Source organism: Camellia sinensis, chromosome 8 (assembly GCF_055761805.1).
Source record: "Camellia sinensis isolate YWXY chromosome 8, ASM5576180v1, whole genome shotgun sequence".
Classification (NCBI taxonomy): Eukaryota; Viridiplantae; Streptophyta; class Magnoliopsida; order Ericales; family Theaceae; genus Camellia; species Camellia sinensis.
In genome coordinates this window covers 132,687,405-132,707,481 of record NC_138968.1, presented here as the reverse complement: position 1 = coordinate 132,707,481, position 20,077 = coordinate 132,687,405, and the positions used below count along the sequence as shown (strand labels likewise).

General features: G+C 37.2%; 1 protein-coding gene and 1 pseudogene across 1 annotated transcript in view; both read left to right on the top strand.

Annotated features, from left to right (window-relative positions):
• LOC114265563 (uncharacterized) overlaps positions 1-17,650 on the top strand; it is a 34,830-nt gene extending 17,180 nt beyond the window's left edge. Inside the window, exons 4-5 of the mRNA XM_028206384.2 lie at positions 14,246-17,229; positions 17,326-17,650. Of these exons, the coding sequence (XP_028062185.2) occupies positions 14,246-17,227 (2,982 nt within the window). The 3' untranslated portion in view covers positions 17,228-17,229; positions 17,326-17,650. The remainder of the gene's footprint in view (positions 1-14,245; positions 17,230-17,325) is intronic.
• On the top strand, positions 9,701-10,804 carry LOC145797444 (ribosomal RNA small subunit methyltransferase, mitochondrial pseudogene; annotated as a pseudogene).
• Positions 17,651-20,077: the final 2,427 nt, after the last annotated feature.

The following is a 20,077-nucleotide window of genomic DNA, read 5'->3' as shown; positions in this document are numbered from 1 at the left end:
AGGTGTATCAGTACAAGAAGTTTGGTGAGTGGTACCTAATTTGGCCAAAAATTCACAGAATTCAGTTTTAAAGTATTCCCCACCCAAGTCAGACCGCAACAATTTAATAGTAGACCCAAACTATGTAGTGACTATAAACTGGAAAGTACGGTATATCTGGTAGAAGTTAGACTTATGAGTCATAAGATAAACCCACGTGTAACGGGTGTAATCATCAATAAAAGACACATAGTATGTAGAACCCCTTTTAGTAAGAATAGGAGAGAGTCCCCAAACATTAGTATGCACAAGAGAAAAAAGAGAAATAGAAATAGATGTATTTTTATTAAATGGTAAAGCTGACATTTTAGCAAGTTTACACCCCCGACATTTATTAATTTGACTAGGAAAAACTTTACCCAACAACCCTTACTGAGCTAAAGACCATAAGTGGTTAACAGACAAATGACCGAGGCGAGAATGCCATAAGTAAATCTGACTCGACTGAGAATCTAACTGAAACGAGAAAAGTGCAGCTGGAGAGGTGGATAAGGGGAGATGCAAAAAACTACATAGAGATCTCCAACTCTACGGGCTGGTCCCAATCTGCTTCTTGAACACCCGATCCTGCACACAACAGACAGAAGAGGAAAAGATAACATCCAAACCAGACGCATTAAGTTGATTGATAGATAATAAACTGACAGATAACTGAGGGACATAAAGAACAGAAGGAATAGTAACTACAGATATGATAGAGGGTAAGACAGACCCAATAGACAGAACAGACATACCAGACCGGTTAGCAGTATTAATAGTAATAGGAATGGGTGGGGGAATACAGTTTTGAAGTAAGGAAATGTAAGGAGTCATATGATGAGAGGCATTAGAATCAAAAAGTTAGACAGAAGAAGGGATACTTGAAGACGACCCAAGCAAACCTGAATGAAGAAAGGTAAGAGCGGAGGCAGATGGGGATGGCTGAGAGGTGGATAGGATATGCTGAAGTTGTGCAATCTGAGCACTCAAGGAAGCCAAGTCAGGATCGAGAGCCGCAGTAGATGCAGTGTAAGCAGCAGGAAGTCGGAAAGTACCCGAAGTAGGACCGCAGAACTGTGTTTGAGATGACAGAGCAGGTTGACGTCCCTTCTTGAGACAGTTGTTCCTCCAATGACCCCTCTAATGGCAGAAAGCACACTTATCTGGCCCTAATGTTCCTTTCTTAGGTTTCGTAGTGGCCTGAAGCTGATAAGGAGGTGGGGTCAATAACAAGGGAGGTTTGGCAGGAGCTAAGAAGACAGAAGGAGGCATAGTCTTACTAGCCGTCTTAAGACCGGTTTCCTCGGAGAAGAGCTCACGAACAATAGCATCCATAGAGGGAAGAGGAGATCGGTGAAGGATGCCACCTCGGATAGCCTTATACTGAGGGGTGAGAGCTGTTAAGAACTACACTAAACGACCTTGCTCCCGAAACTCAATATAAGCGTCCAGTATCTTGAGACTAGGTGGTTCCATAAGAGCCAATTGATCCCAGAGACTGATTATCTTAATATAGGAGTCTTGAATAGTTTGATCCCGTTGACGAGCACTTTAAATAGCTGTTTACAACTTATATCGCTTGGCAAAGTTGGATTGCTGATAAACACCTAGTAAATAATCCCATACCTCCTGACAGTATTGTACTTGGAAAACATCATTCCAATATGGTCATCCACAGAATTATGAAACCAGATCAGAACTTGGGCATTATCACAATTCTAAGTGTCATAGGAAGTCAAATACCCTTCCGTCTTCGGGTCTGAAGGACGAGGAACAGAACCAGAAACATAACTTCATTTTTTTTTACCAAGAAGAAAATTCTTCACAATACTGGCCCAATAGGCATAATTGCCACCAGTGAGTTTATATTTGATGGCTTGGATTTTAGTATTCGACATTATAATAAAACAAAGTTTATGGTGTCCAAGTATAAATAAAACAAATTAATTAGAGGGGTCAAACTGTAATAATCCCAAAGTTAGCACAACTGGGTCAAATACTGATGAACTTAGATACCAATAACAATACGAGAGAGAGAGAGAGAGAGACCTTCACTACAGAGAGAACCACCTTGCGAAGCCAAATCGTGAGACTGAACATGAGGGAATCAATCGATCGAGAGGAACAAGAGCAAACCAAGATCACGAGTCTGGTGAGAGGGGAGATCAACCACGATCGACTTGAACAGAGACCAGATGAACCAGATGGGTCGATTCAAACTAAGACCAAATGAACCGAACCCAATCTCGAATAAGATGGGTCGCACGTATTGACACGGTTGAACCGGAGAGTTCAACGAAACGGAAAAGCTTCAACAATGGCTGTTAGGGTTTCGAATCAGGCTCTGATACCATGTAAGGTTTCTGAATGAAATTGGATATTAGATTGAATTAATTGAACAAAAAATACATCGCTTATATAGAACACTAATTCCTAATCCTAAACGAATACATCACTGATATAGAATTCTAATAGATATAGAACATCTAATAGATATAGAACACTAACTCCTAATCCTAAAAGTGAACACTGAATATAGGCATATTCTCACAGTTGCATCCGGATTTTTGTCCATCCTATTCAAGATGAATTAAGACTTTATGCGATAAAAGAAATACGATCCAATGGCTAAAACTCAAGCTGTAGGATTTAAAATATAAATTTAGAGTAACCACCTAACATAAAATTCAGGTGTTAGGTCACCTAGAATTCGCAATCTTATTTTGGAAACATATTTTACAAAAATTTGAATTTGATAGTGACTTCCATTTTGGTCTTGAAAAATCCAGAGATGAGTTCGAAGGTTTATTGTTACAGGTAGGGAAGGTGTTAGGCACCCTACACCGCCCTTACGGTACTGGGTTTCCAAATATATTGATTTCTTTGTGGATGGATCTACCTTTAAAAATATTTATGACAATAAAAGTAAAATTTAAAATTTTAATGCAGAAAAATGATTAGCGAAATTAATGGTAAAGTATTTACATACTCATGCACATACGTACATATATACATATATATAGGGGTTAATTTCCGCCAAATATATATATACATATGTAACTATATAATAAAGCAGGACGATTTTTGAATCTTCACCATATTTTTGTCCTACTAAGACATTTGGATGGCTCAGATCTGTTCAAATTATAAAACAATGGCTGAGATATATTTTTTTAAAAATGTCCTACATGTACATTTTCTACTTTCCCGCTTCTCGCTCTTACTTTTTCCTTTTCTCACCCATCTTTCTATAATCCCATAATCCCACATTCCTTCCTCTTTTCTTTTTATTTTTTTTATTTCTCCCCTTTTTATTTTTCTCTCTATTTGTTTATTTTTTTTATTTTCTCCTTTTTGTTCACTTATTTTTATTCACACCATACCTTCAAGTATGGGCAATAAAAGTAAAATTTAATATTTTAATACAGAAAAAATGATTAGCGAAATTAATGGTAAAGCATTTACATACTCATGCACATATGTACATATATACATATATATAGGGGTTAATTTCCACCAAATATATATATATATATATATATACGGGTATTATTTTTACATATGTGTGTGTATAAGTATATGTATATATATAGGGGCAGTTCCACCAAAATATATATACATATATATATTATGATAAATAATATTTATTCAATACATACATGTATATATGTTTAGGGGGCAATTCCATCAAAATATATATACATGTGTGTTATGGTAAATATCATTTATTCATTTATTTATTTATATATATGTATATACAGAGGGCAATTCCACCAAAATACACACACACACACACATATATTATGATAAACATACACATATATATAAATAATACCATGATGACATAAGTATGATAAAATGAATAAAAATGAAATAAAATTGGATGGAATGAAGGAAGTAAATAGATAATATAAATATTGTTCATTACGATGAACAATGTATACAAATATCCACATGTGGATTTTAAACAAAATCAAAATAGCTAACACATTTTTTTTACTCAGATTTTTTTTTTTTTTTTTTAAATGAACTTTTTTTTTCCCCTAACTCTCTCAATTCTGCATTTCTCCCCGAGCTTCTCTTTCTTTCTCAGCTTCCCTCCCCTTTTCTCCTTCTGAGCTGGTTTATTTATAGAGCTGAAGAAAGGCATGATGATGAAAATATGATGGTGATGAATGGGTTGATGATGATGATGATGATATTGTTGTTTGATTGGAAAGTCAAAAAACTAATTATTTAGTGGAATTTGTCCACCGACTTTTCCTTTTTTTTTTTCCTTCCAAACTTTCTAGAATTTTATTTGGTGTGGTTGAGGCACATGAACTTCTTGATTTGGACGGTTGCGGTTTGCTTAATGAACATGGAAATAATTGGGTGTAACACAATACACTATAATTTCGTGGTTCTCTTCCTTGATTTGTTGAAAAATCACTTAACTAACGTTCAATTTTAACAAAAATTTGTGCCCAAAGGTTTTTGGGTGTTCTAGATCCAATAGTGAGTTCTATTTCTGCAAATTCCTTAGACTTGGAGCAAAACGGGATATCAATAGCTGCCCCTCTTTGTATAGTTTTGTTTGATCAAAATTATACAAAGATTGCAAGTGAGACACATTTTGCCCCAAGAATACCGAATATTATTATTATTTTTTCTTTTTTCTTTTTTTTTCTCTTTCCCCTTTTTTTTTAATTTTATATTTTATATTTTATATTTTATTTTTTTTTATTCTTTTTTTTCCCCTTCATTGAGGCAACGGGCACCTCTCTTTCTTTTCTTCTTCTTCTTCTTCTTCTTCTTCTTCTTCTCTCTTTTATTATTCTCTTTCTCCTGAAACGTTGAGCGCCGTATTTTGAATTTGCAATTCCAACATTTGCGGCGCTTGACGACTGACATCTCGATTCGCCCATCGCTTATCCTGATCTCCTCCTCTTTGTTTTCTTTCTCTGCTCCATCTTCTTTATAGCCAAGGCCTGTGAGAGAGACACAGAGCGAAAATCTGCAAATCGTCATTCTGTGATAGCTCGAATCTCTCTCTCTCTCTCTCTCATGGCTTTTTCCCGTCCTCTTACTCTCCTTCTTGACCTTAATGATTCCTTGGTGGAGATACCTGACACAAGCTCCTCAGAGCCTATTCAGAATGTACCTCTTGTTTTTAACTTTCCCTCAGTGTCAGTTGAACAACTGATGGCGGCTCAGTCTGATATTGAAGCCAATTCCCATATGCTGAAGTTGTGTGTGGATACTGCAATTGCTATATCCAATATGTCGCGCCGATTGCAGAGTAGAGTAAATGAGGTGCAATGGCTGATTGCACAACTCACCCTCTTCCAGCGTATGTATCAAGACGCTCGGCGAGAGATAAGCCAGCTGAAGAGGCAGAATAAGGAGTTGAAGCGCCGGGCAACAATCATGGAAAGAGCATTGATGCCTGGGTATACCCCTTTAATGGCTAACTGGGATACATTTCTTTCGGAAGCCCTGCAAATGCTGAAGCAAGGTTTTCAAGGGCCTCAGCAAAATGAAGATGAGGTGAGGCAGCTGACGGTAGAGTCGAGCAATGTAGCTGTCTGCAAGTGAAGTCGACCTTTGCCGCCGAGCTCTGAACATTGTCGAAATCTGAGACAGACAACCCTTTTTTCTTCTGTTATTTATTTATTTATTTTGTATTTTGATTTTTTTTTTCATTCTTTTGTATTTTGATTTTTTCTGCACTTTTTTTTTGAATTTTTGTAGTTTTTTTTTTTTTGGCCACTTGTATTTGAGCTTGGATCCTTGATCTGAAATATAAGAATGATGTATGAAAATCATTTATTGGATGTATACAAGCAAATTATATCATGCATACGAGATATATCATGTTTTCAATACCAAACATACAAGAAGGTATTTTTTGTATTGTATGCTAAATCACATATGAGGATTTTCATGGAATGTATGGAATTTGTTGTTGGAATTTTCATTAAGCATACGAACAAAATATATCATGCATATGAGATGATGTCATTTTTGCAATACCAAACATACGAGAGGGTATTTGTCTGTATTGGAGAACAAATCACATATGAGGATTCCATTTGAGATACCTGAATGACATCAGACGTGCATATAGATATCTTTTTGAATTTTTTTTATGAAAATTGTTTGTTGAAATTCCATTATGCATACGAGTGAATTATATCACGCATATGAGATGATATATCATGTTTGCAATACCAATCATAGGAGAAGGTATTGTTTGTATTGGATGACATATCACATACGAGGATTTCCATTTGAGATTTCCAATAGGTCACGTTAACCTGTTATGTGAGGTTATGTAGTCCCTATCTTGGAGTGAAAATGCAATACGATGCATATACATAACTTTACGAGATGTGAAAAAAATTTGGATGTGTGTGGACACAACCAAAGCACATGTTTGTGTAATAATAGTGCAATATGATGCATCTATCATGCGAGGTGTGAATGAACTTGAGCTAATAGATACTTCTACGGGGTATGATGGATTTGATTGATTGGATACGACCAAAGTTTTTTTTTTTTTTTTTTTTTTAAGCAATGAGAAGGTCACATGTTTGTGCAATAGGACGCAATCCAATTATGCCGAATTATATGACATACCAATACAATGGAATATTATACTATATGCTAGTCCATGATATAGAATTTATTACCATAAGCTTCTTCTGTTCTCTTTTAGTAAAAATTCTACCTCATGACTGATGGAACAATTTTGAGAAGATTAGCATTTCTTACCTCAAGGGAATAACGGTGCATGCTCGTTGTGACTAGTTTTTGATAGTTTTTTTGAAGGCATGGAAAACATAGGTTCTTCAAGCTGATCAAAGGTAACTTGCGTCTCTTTCAACGGTGGCTCAAAGGTCGAAGTCTTTGTTGATGCTAAAGATGTGTCTCGGATATGAGGAATGGCAATAGTGCCCATGCGAAGATTGCCTGCTTCATGAGTCACTACGGTCCCAGGTGGACCAATCAATGCCCCTGGATTGACTGTTTCTTTTTCCTCAAATAAGAAGTTTATCACTCCATGGTTAGGGAGAGGATTGCTGGTGACATTGGGCATGTTTGGAGGAATTACTGTTTGTGTGCCTATAATCTTGGCATTAATAAGGTCTTGTATTTTGTGACGCAAGGAAAAGTATTGCTCAGTATCATGTCCTGTTTGGCCAGAGTGATAAGAACATTGGAGGCTTGGGTCAAACCCTCTCGGGATCGGAATTAGTGGTGGTCAAGCCGGAATTGGTGTTACTTGTCTTGCTGCCAATAGCTGCTTAAAGGCTTCAGCTTTGGGGATTGCCAGTGTAGTGAATTGTCAATTCCAGCGATCGTTTGCTTGTTGATGACTCATTTGTGCAAGAGTAGTGTTTGCCCCGGTTGCTATAGCATGAACTTGCAATGGCAGTATACCCGACGGGAGCTAATATTGTGACTGGAAAGGCAAGATTTGACTAGAGTGACATTGGGAATATTGCTACGCTAGCCTGGGATATTGCATTTGATATGGAGAGTTGTTATTGGTAGGAAGAATTAGAGAAACTTCTCCCTTTTCGGGTTTCTTTACTGGGGGTCTTTTGTTGGATGAGGATGTTACTCCATTCTTGGCGTAAGGATCTATAAGACGTCCTGTCTTTATTCCATCTTCAATCAGTTCACCTTGAATCACGATATCCTCAAAGCTTTTGCTAATTCTGGCATAAAGCTTATCAAAATAGATCTTTTTGCATGTTTGGACAAAAAGTGAGACAGATTTGAGTATGATAATGGCAAGTTCACTTGTGTCGCTGCTTCTCTCCATTTGAGCTTGTGATCTTTGAAAGATTCTTCTGGTTTCTTAGTCATTCACATCAATGAGCTTCAATCAATGCACAAATCCCAATTGTGCTTGTATTGCTTGATAAAGGCATGAGCCAACCATCCAAGACTGAATTCGATGCATTTCCAATCTGGCAAACCATTGAAGTGCAGACCTTGTTAGGCTGTGCTGGAACAACTGCATGAGAAGTTTATAATTACTTGCATAGCCACAAAGTGCCCCAGCATGGAGCTTCAAATGAGCAATTGGACTTCCTGTGCCATTGTATTTGGAAAACTTTGGCATCGTGAATTTAGGTGGGAGCTGAAAATCTGGAAAGAAGCATAATTCGTTGAAGTCAATGCTTCTATATATATATCGGTGCCTTGGAGGGTTTTCAATGCTTCCTTTGTATTTTGGACTTTTTGGGTAACAGTCGGTCGATGACTAAGGTGAGAGTTGGCACATTATGAGGATGAGGTGGCTCGAGATCGTTGCTTTCCATATCGCCATGACGGGGATGGCCTTGCTTTGGTGGGACTGCATGGAAACTTCAGGAGGTATTGTTGGAATGTTGAATTGTGCAGCAAGAGTGGCTTGAGTTGCAAGGATTGGTGGAACAATAGGTGGTTGTCCGGCTAGAAACACTGTGGATTCGGCTTGAGTATAGTTGTTGGAATGACTAGCTGCTAGAGGAATAGGAGCTAATAGAGCTTGCGAGGATATGAAAAGTTGCATCACCGAATGGAGATCCTCAATTTGGCGCTTCAGTTCGTTGAACTTGGATCGTGGGACCATGTTTGGAACTGCTTGAAAACGTGATTCGACCGGATCGTGGTCCGTCTCTTGCAAGTGAGATATGGATTAGGTTATGATTGTCCTCTGTGGTGGAGGATTGGTTGGTTGCTTCTTCTTGCGTTCAGGACCAACGTTGCTTGTGGATGGCTAGGTAGCTCAAATGAATTTGTGTAAAAGAATTTGTCATCCGTTAAAAAAAAAAAAAACGTTATGCTGTTTAGAAATCAAGGTAAATCCACTCCAGAAATCAATAGAGGAAATTTGTTGCAGTCAAAACCCTCTAACGTCCCCAGTGAAATCGCCAGTTGTCGCATTCAGATTTTTGTCCATCCTATTCAAGATGAATCAAGACTTTATGCTACGAAAGGAATACGTTCCAATGGTTGAAACTCAAACTATAGGATTTTAAATAAAAATTTGGAGTTGCCACCTAACATAAAATTCAAGTGTGTTAGGTCACCTAGAATTCGCAATCTTATTTTGGAAACATATTTTACAAAAATTTGAATTTGATAGTGACTTCCATTTTGGTCTTGAAAAATCCAGAGATGAGTTCGGGGGTTTATTGTTACGGGTAGGGAAGGTGTTAGGCACCCTACACCGCCCTTACGGTATTGCGTTTCCAAATCTATTGATTTCTTTATGATGGATCTACCTTTGAAAATATTTATGACAATAAAAGTTGTTAAAATTTATCACCTACTTCACCCACTTAAACCTACTCCACTAAACCTAACCCACTACACCCACTTAAACCTACTCCACTAAACCTAACCCACTACACCCACTTAAACCTACTCCACTAAACCTAACCCACTCTACCACTACCACCTACCACACTTCTCCTACTCTCCACCTACTCCCAAACACACTCCTATATAATAGGAATCTTTGTAATTGTAATGTAATACTACATCAATACATCAATCAATAATACATACATTTTAACATGGTATCAGAGCAAGGTTGAGAATTTAGTGATTCCGCTTCACCGGCGGACGGCAGCCTCGCCTTGGCCGTCCGCCGGACAAACCCACAATTTCTAATTCTCTCTCTCCTTCCTCAACAAACTGATTCGTCACCCAACCCGTGAAGCAACGGTCCAGATTCATCCAAAAACCCATCTCAGTCTACGTTTCAAGACTCATCCTCGGCCTGCGATTTCTTCATTCAAAGCCTAGTCGTCGGAGTCGCTACAACTTCAGAGACGACGATGACAATATCCGAAAGAGAAAAGAAAATCAAGAAGGTCGCATACATCTGTTGAAAAGCAGGGGTCAACACATTCTCACCAACCCACGAGTTCTTGACTCCTTCGTACGAAAATCTGATATAAAATCGACCGATACGGTGCTTGAAATCGGACCCGGCACAGGAAATCTCACTCTCAAGCTCCTCGAAGCTGCCCAGAAGGTCGTAGCGGTCGAAATTGACAAGCGAATGGTGGAGATTCTCCACAGTCGCGTTGCAGAGAATGGGTTTGGGGACCGACTTACTGTTATATGCGGTGATGCGTTGAAAACAGAATTTCCAAGGTTTGATCTTGTTGTGGCCAACATTCCTTATGGAATATCTTCGCCTCTGGTGGCTAAGTTGGTGTTTGGGTCGCACCCATTTCGGAGCGCAACGCTTCTCCTTCAGAAAGAATTTGCAAGAAGGCTATTGGCTAATCCTGGAGACTCCGAGTTCAACCGTTTAGCTGTAAATGTGAAGCTTGTCGCTGATGTGAAATTTATTATGGATGTAAGCAAGAGAGACTTTGTACCCATTCCAAAAGTTGATTCGTCTGTCGTTAAAATCTGGCCTAAAGCTGAAATTCCTGATGTGAATCTTCACGAGTGGTGGGCTTTCACAAGAACATGCTTTTTTCTCTCTCCCACTTTTCTTTTTCCACCACCCACACCACACCATCCCTTTCTTTTCTTTTCTTTATTCTCCACTCACAAAACATTATCATCACCTTTTGCACCTCACCCGTTGCTCCACTTTCTTTCTTTTCTTTTATTTTCTTTATTTATTTATTTATTTTATTATTAAAAAAAAAAAAAAAAAAAAACACGGAGGAAGAAGACGAACTGCAAACTCATTTTATTCATATCGGGCCTCACCCCGATCACCATTTTACACAACAAAAAAAAAAAAAAAAAAAAAAAAAAAAAAAAAATACAAACAAAACAACCACACCCACAGTGGGATTTTTCTTTTCCTTCTCTATTCTACTGCAGGTCTCTTCTTCTTACTTTTATCTTGGGCATCCCGTGCCAGTCCGGTCTCCGTGTTTCCTTGTCCACCGAGCACGTTCATGCCCCCATACTCCTCCACTGCAGCATATGGAGGACCTCCAAATCGGAACATCACGGTGGCCTTCCGCTTCAGCTCCTTGTTTTCTGCCCTTAGCACGCTTATCTCTGCTCGCGCATCCTTATACATGCGATGGAGCAGAGCCAGCTGGGAGTTTAACTGCTGCACCTCATTTGCCCTACTCTGCAGCCGGTTCGACAAGTTTGTCACTGCAGTCATGGTTTCCACACATGACTTCAATGTATACTGATTGGCTTCCACATCCGACTGCACTGCCATTCTTTGCTCCACCGACCGCATCGGAAAGTTCAACGGAGCAAACTCCGGGGCACTTGGTTGAGGTTCCAGTGCCACCGCTCCAGTAATCTCTCTTGTTGACTCATTGAGGTCGGGAAAGAGGGTGAGCAGACCGCGGGAAGACGAAGCCATTTTCTGGGCAACAAAGTGTTACAGACTATTTTCTGGGCAACAGAGTATTACAGACTATCTCTCCCCGCAAACGGAACTATCTTTCTCAGCAACACGAAGGATTTTTCAGAGGTTTCTCTCAGTTTTTCTCTGCCTCAGCCTCTGCCTTCGTCTTGGTTAAATAGCCGAGGCAGCCACGCGCATCGCGCGCCTCTTGACGCCGGACAAACTGGCACGCCTTTTCATGGCACATCTTTTGATAAAGTGGGCGCGCCTTTTGAGGGCGCGACTTTTGAGGGCTCACTATATATATCCATATATATCTATATTTGGGCAGCCTATATACACCATCATACAGTGTATTTTTTAAGGGTCCGACAAGACTCTGTAAACTGTCCCGACATTGATTCCGGTTAGCTTCTTTATGGGTCCGACAAGACTCTGTAAACTGTCCCGACATAGATTCCGGTTAGTTTCTACAAGGGTCCAGTAAGACTCCGTAAACTGTCACAACAACTGTCACCACATTGTCTGCTACAACGGTCCGACATGACCCCATAAACTGTCTTCTACAGCGGTCTGACACCGCCATCCAGTGTCCTCTACACCATTATGACACCACTATACAGTGTCCTCTACAACGTTATGACACCACCATCCAGTGTCTTCACCAATGGTCTGACACGACCATACAGTGTCACCTATCCTCTTTTATTTTTATGTATTTTCTTGTTTTGTAACTCTCTCCAAACTCAAGTTGGCTAGTTCCTATCCCCCTTGAGTTTGCGGGGGGCTGTTAAAATTTATCACCTACTTCACCCACTTAAACCTACTCCACTAAACCTAACCCACTACACCCACTTAAACCTACTCCACTAAACCTAACCCACTACACCCACTTAAACCTACTCCACTAAACCTAACCCACTCTACCACTACCACCTACCACACTTCTCCTACTCTCCACCTACTCCCAAACACACTCCTATATAATAGGAATCTTTGTAATTGTAATGTAATACTACATCAATACATCAATCAATAATACAATACTACATCAATACATCAATCAATAATACATACATTTTAACAAAAGTAAAATTTAAAATTTTAATACGGAAAAATGATTAGCGAAATTAATGGTAAAGTGTTTACATATTCATGCACATACATATATATATAGGGGTTAGTTTTCGCCAAATATATATATACATATATATACGGGTATTATTTTTACATGTGTGTGTATATGTATATATATACGGGGGCAGTTTCACCAAAATATATATACATATATATTATGATAAATAATATTTATTCAATACATACATGTATATATGTTTGGGGGCAATTCCACCAAAATATATGTATACATGTGTGTTATGATAAATATCATTTATTCATTTTTATTTATATATATATATATATATATATATATTATGATAAACATACACATATATATAAATAATACAGTGATAACATAAGTATGATAAAATGATAAAAATGAAATAAGATAGATTAACTTGGATGGATTAAAGGAAGTAAATAGATAATAAAAATATTGTTCATTACGATGAACAATATATACAAATATCCACCTGTGGGTTTTAAACAAAATCAAAATAGCTAACACATTTTTTCTTTTTTGCTCAGAATTTTTTTTTTAAAAATAAACTTTTTTTTCCCCCAACTCTCTCAATTCTGCATTTCTCCCCGAGCCTCTCTTTCTTTCTTAGATCTCCTCCCCTTTTCTCCTCCTGAGCTGCTTTATTTATGGAGCTGAAGAAAGGCATGATGATGAAAATACGATGATGATGATGAATGGGTTGATGATGATGTTGTTGTTGTTTGATTGGAAAGTCAAAAAGCTAATTATTTGGTGGAATTTGTCCACCGACTTTTCCTTCTTTTTTTTTTTCAAACTCTCTAGAATTTTATTTGGTGTGGTTGAGGTACATGAACTTCTTGATTTGAATGGTTGAGGTTTGCTTAATGAATAGGGAAATCATTAGGTGTAACCAAGGTTGTTAAAATCGGGATCCTAAGTAGGATCAGTGAGAGGGTCTGGTGGATCGGATCGTAGGATCGGATCGAGGATCGTAAAATCCTACTTTCTATTAAAAAAAAAGATAAAAATTAAAATTAAAATGATACATATTAAAAAAAAGGTGAAAAATCATAAAATCTACGATCCTATACGATCCCATGCGATCCTACACAATCCTACTTGCGATCCTGTTGTAATATCGATCCTACAACGATTTGGATCATTTTGGCAAAGTAGGATCGTACGATCCTACGATCCGAATCGCGATTTTAACAACCATGGGTGTAACACAGTACACCATAATTTCATGGTTCTCCTCCTTGATTTGTTGAAAAATCACCTAACCAATGTTCAATTTTAACAAAAATTTGTGCCCAAAGGCTTTTGGGCATTCCGGATCCAATAGTGAGTTCTATTTCTGCAAATTCTTTAGACTTTGGGCAAAATGGGGTATCAACAACAGTCTAGAGCATATTGTGGAGCTTGAAGTTGTTGCTAAATAGTTACATGTGGAACAAAGATGGAGTACCGAGGACTTGGGATGATTTTAGAACTTCTAATTGTTTATTCGATCTTCAATAAACAGATAAAGAATCAGGCTAAAATCCTAAACTTAATACCTTGGTGATATTATCTTTGAATGCATATGCATGCATATACTTGGAAGAACTTTGGTAAACCACTATTTGATTCCTTCATGTCCAAACTTAAAGTTCCATTGTGAAACCTGAAATTCAGTGAACATGTTTCTTCTTGTTCTTCTTTTCTGAGAGTTTGAATTGATAATCGAAATGATGTTCATTGGAATGCATTGAAATTTGTTACATTCAAATGACACTGAATTATGTGCTGCTTTTTCTCAGGAGAAGCCTCGTAAGCTCAAACTGCATTCTGCAATCAATATCGGCACAAAACCAAACAGTTCATCAGATGGTAAGGGGTTGAGAAAGGGCATTTTGGATGCTGTGACCAGTCACAAGAAGAAACCAAGAGTAAAATGTTCAGCTACACACAAGAAGAACAAACTCCTGCAAACTTCTAAGTTGATCAAGCAGCAAAAAACAGTTTTTCCTGTTCGTAGTATTCTCAAGAATAAAAAAAAGGGAATTTCAGGGGAGCACCCCATGGTATGCAACTCAAAGATTTCTAGTCAAGTGAATCAGTTTGGTAGTACACAAGTGGATAGGCGCGTCAGGTTCTCAGATAAGGATGACATATTGGGACCAAGAAGGAAGGATTTTTCTTCTGTAGACTGTCCTAAAGTGCCAAATGTTTGTGGTTCAAATTACAATGCCATTCCTGCTGCTTCTGTAAAGGACCATGGTATTGAAAGGGGTAAAGATTTAACCATTGAGGTGGATGGAAGTGATGAAGATGTTTCAATTAGCACAGAAAATGAGACAGAGGTTCAACCTATAAGTGAAAGGCAGTTGTCTGATACTTGCTGTCTTGATACACCAAATTTCCTGAGGCCACATATGGGTTGTCAAGAGCATTTATCTGACAGATCTATGACTGTAAATCAAGTTGCACTTCGTAGTGAAAATTCGCAAACAATTGAACAAGGATACAGAGACGCATCACATGAACCCTTGTATGCTTGCTCTCCAAGGTTCCCTTCGCTGCCAAAAGAGGGGTATAATCCCAGTGTGAATACTCAAGTTGGTGCAGACATTTTAAGAGCTTCCAATACAAGTGACAGATTGATTGAATATCAGTCTGGGGATCCTACCTCTAGTGCTGCTGCAGTGTGTTCCATGGGGTATGTAAAGGCATTTCCTCCGCCTTCATCATCATATTTTGCTATGAATGGAAATACAAATGGAAGGCTTCCATGTCCATCGCAGAACACCACAGTAAATTACAATAACAAAGCTTTGCAATACCAACCATTCCGTCATCTGTCTCCCAAGGAATTGATGCGTAGTATATGTTCCTTTCCGGACTGGAAGCAAAGAGCAGTTACAGGTAAAGAAAAATGCATGGATGAAGATTTCTGTGGTTTGCCCCTTAACTCGCATGGGGAAATAATCCAGTTCAATTCAATTGGTAAAGGCATGTTTAACCATCTGATAAGGCCGCCAACAAGTACAGTAACAGGTTCTTCAAGGAGCTTAGCTGTGCATAACATGCTGACAAATGGCACTGTGAATCTTTCAAATTTCAAAGATACAAATTATGTTGGGGGAGCACCAACAGTGGACCAATTAAAAGTGTTCCCAGTTCGTAGCTGCGTGAAAGAGAATCCTAACATACCTGTGTCTTCTAGGTTAGGTTTTCATAGATTACAAAGTACTGAAAGAACAGATGTCCACTGTTTCGACTCTGTCGATCGTCTAGAATCAGACTTGGAGCTAATGAACATCTCTCAACAAGGGCACAATCAATATAACCAGGTTCAGAACCAAATTGGAGATGGAAAGGGTAATCAGCAAGGGAGCTCTGACCATGTGCCAATGCGTGTGACCCAACCAACAATGCGACTGATGGGTAAAGAGTTTACAGTTGGTAGAAGTGCCAGAGACTTGCAAGCATACGAAGATGGAAAGGTTTGGACTGACAAGCAAATCATAGCGGAGCATCGTCAAGCCAACACTGCCATGGACAGCTTGTCGTTGGGGAGACAGCTTCAGCAGGACTTGATTGTACACTCTGCTTCAGGGAAATTAAAAGAGAATGTAGCTTGCTTATCAGAACCTCAAATCAATCAAGCATCACAAAGCACTATTCAGATGAAAAATCCAGGTTCTGGGTTTTCTTACCCATACCTCAACTGTAAAACTGATACAGGATATCCAAATTGCTATCCCACAATCAGTGGAAATCATATTTCTCAATTGCATCCTTATTTACCTTCAGCTGCTTCTCCTCCGTTATTTAGTCGGACTCCACTTCTCCAAGAGGCCTTTATATCTGGGTACGAATCTCTGAAACTCAATGCCCAGATACCGAAATTGGCCTCGACTCCTCGTCGAAATATGAGTTCACAAAACAAGCAGAAACTGCATCATGCTACAAAATCAGCCTTTGAGTTTCCTTTCTTGCATCCAGATTGTGGAGAACATGTCCGGCGGCCATCTTGGTTTCAGAGCTCTTCTAAGAGCTTGCCACCATGGTTGTTAAGTGCAACACAGCCGAAGGAAACATCACTTGGTTCTTGTCAATCTTATTCTGATGTGGGAGGTAAACGTCACTCCTGCACAATGTCTGGTACTAGCCTTCGAAATATCCCTTCTGTGCCAGAAGTTTCTTATCCATACAATCCCATGTCTTCCAACTCAGCAATGCAGAATTTTCTTGGTCCAGCACCCTTTGCTCACCACCCTCCACTCATGCCACTGAGTCGCGGGTTTATACAAACTTCTGGCATTAATAAGATCCATGGAGATAGAATGAAGTTCAAAGAGAGAATGATCCCAAGAGTGAGTGTTAAAGAACCTTTTCAGGGCAAGAAAACCCGGAAGAGGCCTGCAGCTAAATCAGATGATTCTGCAAAGCTGACTAAGATACCTAAGTTGACAGTTCAAGAAGATTCTAGCATAGCTGCACTTGAACTAGATTCAATCAGAGGAAAAGCGAGAAGTGTAGGATGTGGGGTGATTGAGACTCGGACAGATGAGCTGGGAGTTTCACCTGCTGTGGTTGATACCTTTAATGTGGATGGCATTGCAAGATCAGGTCCCATTAAACTAAGTGCAGGAGCAAAGCACATACTTAAACCGAGTTCGAATTTGAATCAGGATAACTCAAAGCCGACCCATTCAACCGTTCCTTTCGCTGCAGCAACTATTTCCGGTAGGGTTTCTGAATCCGAGAAGAAATCAGCCCAAATTTACAGGTTTTAAAAGTAAGTTTATTTTATCCTAATAAAATGTTTAGTTTCTTCTTTTAAATCTGCACTCATGCTTCTTCATAAATGTGTCTTATTTCTCTAACGCAACAGGAAATGCTTCCATTTTCCGAGGCACTGTATTCGTCATGCTGAACTGCTCTTGGGCTGTCAAGTTAAATTTGAAATGCCGATGCAGCTGACTTGTGAAATGCCAAAAGACCTGTTAAGTTATGCTTTTCTGTTTTTATACATCAGCCGGGTACTGTCAACGGTGGGTTATGTAATATGACATCCTCCTTTTAAGTGGTAAATTTTATGCATGACTTGTGACTTTCAATGGTGTAGAATATTTAACCTGTTTAGAACTTCTATCTTTTCCGTCCTGGCATTTTTGGAGAAACAATTAAATATATATGTTATTTATGTGCTCAAAAAATCATTTTCCATGGATTTATTGCTGCCTATGAGTTTATTTTTACTTTTATTTTTATTTTTAATTTTAATTTTAGTTTATTTATTTGTTGTTATTATTTAATGGCATTTGAGTTGCATAATTGGGAGAAAGGAAAAGTTAGCAAGTAGCATGTATGCTATATTTCTTTCTTTAATTGTTGGCTGCGGGGCAATTATGGAGATCTGTTTTCAGTCAACTTTCATGGGGTTTTAGGTTGTGTCTTTAATTATGCATTTGAATAGAAATTTGAAAATGAAAAAGAAAAAAATAAGTGAATTTAGATTGTAGTTATATTTCATTCATATTTTATTCATCTTTTTCATTTTTCTTTTCAACTTATCTAAATTCATTATCCATGGGGTCTCAAATACCTTCCCTTCAAATTCAAATCCATTGCTTGATTCTTGAACATTTCACTGAGGTTTTTCCAAATTACCACAGGTTAGCACTTCATATTGAATTTCAAAATGTAGGGTTTATTTACAATTTATAGGAAGTTTTCAAAAGTTGCAGCAGCCAAAAAAAAAAAAACAAAAAAATGAAATAAAATTAATAAAAGAAAAGAAAGAAAGAAAGACATGGAATTTTGAATTTGAATGATCAAGATGCCCTTTGTCTCAAAAGGTCCAATTATATAGGAGTGACATTTGTGATTAGACTCTACGGAGTTGAGACTTTAGAGGTCACTCTTAGCTGGTAGTACATAGTAAGGTCACTCAATCATGTATTCACACTTTTGACACTTGATACGATTCACTCAGGTGTAAAAGTTTTATTCTATCAACTATATATGTTATAGCTTAAGTGACTGATTCTGAAAAAAGTAAAACCTGAGGTCTTGTTGTCAAGTTGCCATACACCTTGGGCTAATGGCCATAGTTTCTCTCATCCTCTTCTGCAAATTCCGAAAATAATGAATAATTTCTAGAAATTGAGACAGGTGGGGCATGTAGGATTGTTCTCTTTATGGTCCTAATATCTTACCTCAAATATTCCGAAAGCTTTTAATTTACTTTATACAAAGTCATATCATGGCAATAAATATAGGTATGGTTGGTGGTGAAGTAATTGGATTTTTTTAATATGGTATAAAGTGTGTTGGAATCACTCACTGTAATTTGGAACAGTAATTCAATTATTTTCAAATTGAAAGTTAGTTCATGTGATAATTTACACTTGTGCCTGTTTGGTGGGTTGAACTGTTTTTTTTTTTTTTTTTATTTTGAAAATTTGTTTTAGTGTATTTGGTACAATTTAGAAGATAACAAATTATATAAATTTAAAACAACTTATTGTTAAGGGAGTAGAATCTTTCTGGTTTACAAATTGAACTAAACTGTACTGTTCAGGTTCATGGAGTCATTATGAGTCCTAAATTAATAATCTAAACTATTCATTTTTTATACTAAATAAACCCTAGGTAATGGTGACTCTATTTTGCATAATTAATGAGAAAAGATAAAATTATAACATGCATTACAAAAATATATGATTTTTTTTTTTCCTTTTTGTGAAAGTTCTTGTTTACATGTTTTTAATTTGAAGGAATAATAAAATCATGATCAAGATGAATATTTGGTTTGAGAAAATTATGTTTTTAGTGGATTTTTTTAGATTTTAAGTTTTTTTTTTTTATTAAACAAAAGTATACTGAAAATTTTCAATGTAGAAAGATTTAAAAATTAAATATTTTGGATCAAATTTTTAAAAGTTTAGTAATAAAGAAAATCACCAAAAAAATTTATTGCCAATTGAGTTATACGCCATACGTGCATAACTTTTTTAAAATGTATTTTTGTTGATAATTCGTTTAAAAAATGGCTTGTGTGTACATTGAAAAATAATATCTAATTAAATATACATACACCAAATCATTTAAAACAATGTGATTTTGATATTTTGAAAAATATAATCAACATTTATGTATGTATTTCACTTTGAAATAAAATACAAAGGCTACACAAAATTATATATATGTTTGGAAATGTGTGTCACTTTTTTAGTCTAGTCCAATTACATACATCTTTTTTATTGCATAATTCAATTTTACTTATAATAGGCGTGAAATTTACATATCATCGTATATATCAGACTTTTTTTTTTAAAGTAAAGATGACAGTTTATATAAAAAACAAATAACATTATAATTTTTTTTTAAAATTATCTAAAAAATATATTAATGATCTATATTTATTATAAATATGACTCATATTTCGTTAATTTTAAATCTAAGGATAATTTTTCATAGTTGATATAGCATTATTGCCATCAAAAGTTGCATAAAAAAGTATGGGTGAAGAAGACACATAATGACATGCATGCATATACATATAGTTATATGCATAGGGACATCCATGCATGATAGCTAGGTATACATGCAAGAGACATGGCATGGTCCAAGGATGAACT